A 6,000-nucleotide genomic window follows, 5' to 3' on the forward strand; every position below is an offset into this window, starting at 1 on the left:
TACCACATTTTTTAATTTTTTGTAATAAAAAAAAAAAAAAGATGGAGTATGGTTTTTAAACTAATTTAGAAAACTACGATAAAATATTATTAAGGGACCAATAAAAAGTATATTTAACCTATAACTCACGTATTTAAAATCGTGTATAATATTTTTTCCCTTTTTTAAATATTGTTAAATAAGTATATACAACTTTTGTCAATTCATAAGTACTACGAAATTTAAAAAAAAATTGTATAGAAATGGTGTGAAATATTAAATACGCTATAGGTCGAGTTTTTGGTGGGGCAATGAGCAAAGTAGAACTATGTCTTATTGCGGTACTCAGAAAACTGCCTTGGGAAAATTGACCAGAAGAAAATTGCCTATGAGGAAAATTGCCCGTATTTTTTTCAAACTTCATAATAAATAACACATTATAAATTTTCTTAGTATTATTTATAACAAATATCTAAACATATTTGTTTGTTCCAGACCCCAAGGGAGTACCGTCAAGGTGTAGTAATATTATTGCGATACAATTTCCTAGTATTTTTTAAAAATTCAATCCAATCTTCCAATAAATGGATCGAGAGGATTTGTAAGGAGGGATGGGGAAGAATAAATAGTTTAAGGCCTCTTAAAAGACAGTTAAATAGCCTCCGCCCTCAGATTGGCCCAGGGGTAGTGTGGGATTGCTTAAACCCATCGCTAATTTATCCAATAGATCCAAGGAACCCCTCTAATACCAAAAAAATAGTTCCAAGCCCTCGGGTCACAAGGGGTACTTGGGGATACTTCTGGATCATTAAAAACAACCGCCAATTCATGCAATATCCATCTAGTTTACCACCACATTTTAAGAGGCCCTAACTTATTTATCCTCCCCTCCTTACTAATCTTCTCGCTTCATTCTTAGAATATTGGATTGAATTTAAAAAAATTGCAAGGAAATTGTATTACAATAATATTACAGATGGAACAAACAAATATATTTAGATATTTGTCAAAAATAATATTAAGTGAATTTATAATGTGTTATTATTCAACATGAAGTTTAAATAAAATACGGGCAATATTCTACCGGTTAATTTTCCTAATACTGTCATTTTTCCTCCATGGCAATCTTCCACGGGCAGTTTTCTGCGCACGTTTATTGCCCTATAGACGCATCCTATTGTCATTGTCTGAATCGTTTTTTTTTTTTTTTTTTTTTTTTATTTGATAAAATATGAATTCTCCGTTTACTTTGTCTCTTTCCTAATACTCCACCACAAATTGAACAAAAGACCAAACAACACACGATACAATCAATTGGGAAGGATCCATAGGCTAATGATGCATAGTTCATTTATGCCCGATTCTCTACCAAATCCAATATTCAAATTTGACAACAACTTTTTTTAATGGGACGTGATAACCGTAACGATCCAAGCATACGCTATTTTTTTTTTTTTTTAAGTAATAAAAATTAAGTTATAATAATTTTTTTAAATTATTTAGTAGTGTAACACTAACGATGTTTACATATATGAGTGATTATATAGATTTGAGTAATATACGAATCCATCATGGCAATAACTTCAAAATTTGCTTCTCTGCGAGTTTGAAAAGAAATACCCTACTATTTTTTATTGTTTTTGTATATTTGATTATCTGTAATTCAGACTACTTTTTAGTTTTTAATGATTTGTTAGTGTCAATGTTGTGTTCCTCTCGAAAAAATTATGGGGTGTTCGTGTTCCACTGGGTGTAAAAATAGTTTTTTTGTTCCTTCAAAAATTTAAGCTCATTTATTCATTTTATTACCTTTTTTTCATTCATATACTATTTGAATATACAATTATATATCATACAAATTTATACCATTTGTAGTAATTTGGCATAAAAAGCCAAATATTTCAAAAAAAATTATTGATAACTTTTACAGGCCATATTTTTTCAAGCAATTTTTCAATCATTTCGTACACAAAAAGGTATTTGAAAAGCCGTACATATAACAAAATTTATATTTTATTTATCTTCTCTCGCACAGTACACACATTTCGATCGGGTTTATTGTTAAGTTTTTTGGGTTAACCATCATTAATTTGACAATATATTGTAATGGCTCGTTTTTCCAGAATCGATACTTAACTCAAATGAATGTATTTAAATATGATCAGTACAAAAAAGGATTTTATGCTGAAGAAAACAGTAATGTATAACCTTTAATAACAGGGTTTTTTGAGACTTTCCATATTTGTAGTATTATAGTTTCTCATTTTTAACACTAGAAAAGTTTTTTTTCATATTTTATATAGAAAGGTGTCACAGGAGGAAAAACAATTAAAGCCTGATATTTTTGAATGATATGCTATTGATTTTTTAAAATATTAATTAAAAAAATTATGATTATTAATATACAAAGGTATTTCAAAAAAAAATTTAATTTTTTAGTCCAGCAGAGTTGTTTTTTTCGAGTTCCTGTTATACTAAAATACAACACTTTAAATAATTATTTCAAATCAATTTGATAAAACAACAATTTGACATATTAATATATATATATTTTTTTTTCTGATCAAATTTCAGAGTATTTGATCGAAATGGTGATGGCTTTATTAGTAAGTCGGAATTCAAACATTGCATGATGCATTTTGGAGAGCGCTTTACGGACGATGAAGTTGAAGAAATGATTTCCGAGGCAGACTCCAACAATGACGGTAAAATTGACTATACAGAGTTTTCACAAATGATTCTGAAAGAACTTAATATGGATAATGCTAGCAATAGCGTTTCTTCAACGTCGAAAGGACTGAAAAAACATTCCATTTAATATTATTATGTAATTAGTATAACTTTTTTGTGTTCATTTGTTGATATACAGTTTATGTACTATTATTATTGTTGTGTATGTGATGTTAAGAGCTGTATATCAGACAAATAAATCACAATTCTTTAATTTGAGAGCTTTTGTTGGATATTTGATAGAGTGTAACGATTTTTTTTAAATATTATTATATATTTTTTTTTTCAAGTTGTCTTAATTTCATTTTTGCGTGTATATATATATATAAATATTATCCGCAAAAAATCCTTATTAAAAATTATTTTGAACCATGTTTGTATATGTAATGTTATATTGTGCTTTAGAGCCTTGTTTTTATTTGCAAATTGTAATTTTTTAGTACTTGATGAAAGAGAATAATACGCGTGGAACGAATAAAAAAAGATAATTTTCTCTTTAAAAAAAGATATGTCCTACGCAAATCTTTAATCTTCAAAATATACCCGTTGATATTTTTTAGAGACATTGAATTTTTCATTAGAGTTATTTATTATATTAAATACTTAATAAATAGGAAAATGAAAATAATGCATTTTAAAGCCAAGTTGCAAACAAGGTAATGCATTGCATTAGTAAAAAATGTATTTAAAAAACAATGTAAATTCTAATTTATTATATGACCAAATGATTTTTATTTAAATTGCAATCTAAAAAACCTGAATTTTCTATTTCAATATCCTCGTATAAAAAAAAGAAGCAATTATTCGTACGCAGAGGTTGGTGCCTAAGATTGAGCCCTTGAAATCTACTATTTCAGCATCAATAAGTTGAGGATGGAGTATGATATTTTTTTTTTTGTAAGTCTTAAAATATATATTTCAAAGATAAAAACCGACAAATTTAATTTAATCTAACTACCGTCTCCAGGCTTGGAAAAATTTTAAGCAGTTAGTCTTGATAAATTTTGATTCTCAACTGGACAATGTCTCGTAGATTGCTGATTTGAGCATTGTGTTGGTTGTGAAATTTATCCAAAAATACATTCATTTTAACTATTTAAAGCCAGCAAAGTCAAGGAAGCGCATATCTTGGCTGCATTGATGCCAATAATATTTATGAAAGAAAGCTAAGGTATTGTTCTTCATGTGGCCTATCTTCATCCAGTTGTCAGTTCCATGTTGTCCCCAACCAATCATAATTAGTACATGAAAAGATCTTAATTACAAGGATACTTGGCACTTTTCAGCCTTTTCAGGGGTAGAAACCGTCATTTTTCCATTTTTTTTTCTAAAATGAAACTCTCAAGAGACCTTTCAAGACCACTCATCGAATTATTTTTGTCTTTGATCTTCTCAGAGGTGCAACAAATTTAATAGCCGAAGTCACAGTATTTCAAGAACAATCTAATTTTTTCTTCATCTCAGTGATACTACTGCCACAGACAGACAGTTCATTATTGTTAATTTTGCAATACGTAATTCGCAAGAAATACAGCAAACTCCACAATGCAAATTATAAAGTAAAACTCTAAATTTAAGGGGAAAAATGCAGAAAATTCTAAAGGCCCAACTTCTGTATATAATTTTTTTATGGCTGTTTCTCCATTTATATTTGAGCACGCAAATTGTTGGAAAATAAATCTAGTCAAATGAAATAGTAACATTTTAATATCTTAAGTGACTCAATATTACATTTAAAAAATAAAAGTATTTCAATTTGTTATTAAGTTACTAAAGAATACGGTCTTCCGGTATTTCAAATAAACCAACCCAATATTCCGATACCTATAAGCTATTAAAAATAATTATTGTTCAAACTATTCTAACTCAGATTTTTCTCTTTCATCAAGATTTAAAAAATATCAAATAATTTTATTTTATTTTATAATTCTCTGTTGAATTTTACAAGGTTTTTTTTCCTTGGTGCTACTTGCTATTTTCTTTATTTTTATACATTTTATTGATGACATATTTACGATGCAAGGGTATGAAATACGTCAATTCAACATCATTGGACATTGAATCAATGCTCTGTTGTATACTTTTGCATAAAATTGTAGTTTGTGCTAAAAAAAATTGAATGTACGATAATTATAAGCTTTAAATGAAAATTAAAAAATATTATTAATACCAAGATTTTGTTTAATTAATGCGTTTTAATCAAAAAAATATTTAAATTTGTGTTTTAACATAAATTAGCGTTATTCAGTATGTGTAAAAAAACTTATAATTAGAACAATATATAATAAATAATGATATAATATACAGAAAATTTAACAATAGAAAGGCTTGAGTTGTGTACTACTAGGACATAACTTTAAAAAAATAAATAACATAAGTAATGTCACAATTATATTCTTGGCTGTCCTGGGTGTTAATGTGAATTGTCCGGTTTTCTATCATCCTAAACTAGTTAGTGGTTTAATTTATATAATTGGTGACATAAAAAAAGTCAATATAAATAAATATTCATTTATTTAGTGGACCTGAAAGAAACCAAAATGTTATTTTAATAAATATATATTAGTAAGTAACGACTCTAAAGAACAAATTAAAATATATTATCAGTCGCACAGACTGAACCAATTTAAAAAAATCATGGAACAAACTATTTTAAAGGAGAAAACGCGCAGGAAAAATAATTTTCTTGAACTCAATGTGCGTAGGTTCGATATTCGGTCTTTCCATGAAAAAGCAATTTTCTAAATGTATACTGACTTAAAATGCAACTCATAGGTTTTACAATAGTAGAATATTTACTTATGCTTAATGAGTGACCGATTAAAGGAAATTTAAAAGTAAAAACAATTTATTTTGGTGCCAGCTATCAATTTTTTGTTTCTTTCCTCTTTATCAGTTTTCTGATCATTTAGTCCGATAACCTGTCATGGAAGACTTCACCCCATAAGGTACAGAAGTTTTGACCTACGTGAATTTACTTATATCACCTACAACATTGTATTTTTGTTTGTAAGCCTAATACCAACTTCTGGGTCTGGCCCTCAGACCTCTCTGAAATAGACTTCAATCGATTGAATCATAAGATAAATGGGCAAAATTTGCACCAATATATAAAACTAAGTCAGTACATCATAAAAAAAGAAGATTGACAGAAAAATTCGGTTGGAAACTTGAGGTCAAACCCCCTAATGGTATTAATTAGATAATTGATGCACCATAGCTTCCGTTGGTGTTTTGATTTGTATATTGTTGTTGAGCTCTATTATATATATATATCCATTTTTAACATTC

The 6,000-nt window shown here is 27.9% G+C and overlaps 1 protein-coding gene across 1 annotated transcript in view; it reads left to right on the forward strand.

Moving 5' to 3' along the window:
• The window catches only part of LOC121129436 (neo-calmodulin), a 105,011-nt gene extending 100,129 nt beyond the window's left edge, over positions 1–4,882 (forward strand). Inside the window, exon 3 of the mRNA XM_040725163.2 lies at positions 2,554–4,882. Coding sequence (XP_040581097.1) covers positions 2,554–2,797 — 244 coding nt within the window. The 3' untranslated portion in view covers positions 2,798–4,882. The remainder of the gene's footprint in view (positions 1–2,553) is intronic.
• Positions 4,883–6,000: the final 1,118 nt, after the last annotated feature.

This window comes from Lepeophtheirus salmonis, chromosome 14, assembly GCF_016086655.4.
Source record: "Lepeophtheirus salmonis chromosome 14, UVic_Lsal_1.4, whole genome shotgun sequence".
NCBI classification, from domain to species: domain Eukaryota; kingdom Metazoa; phylum Arthropoda; class Copepoda; order Siphonostomatoida; family Caligidae; genus Lepeophtheirus; species Lepeophtheirus salmonis.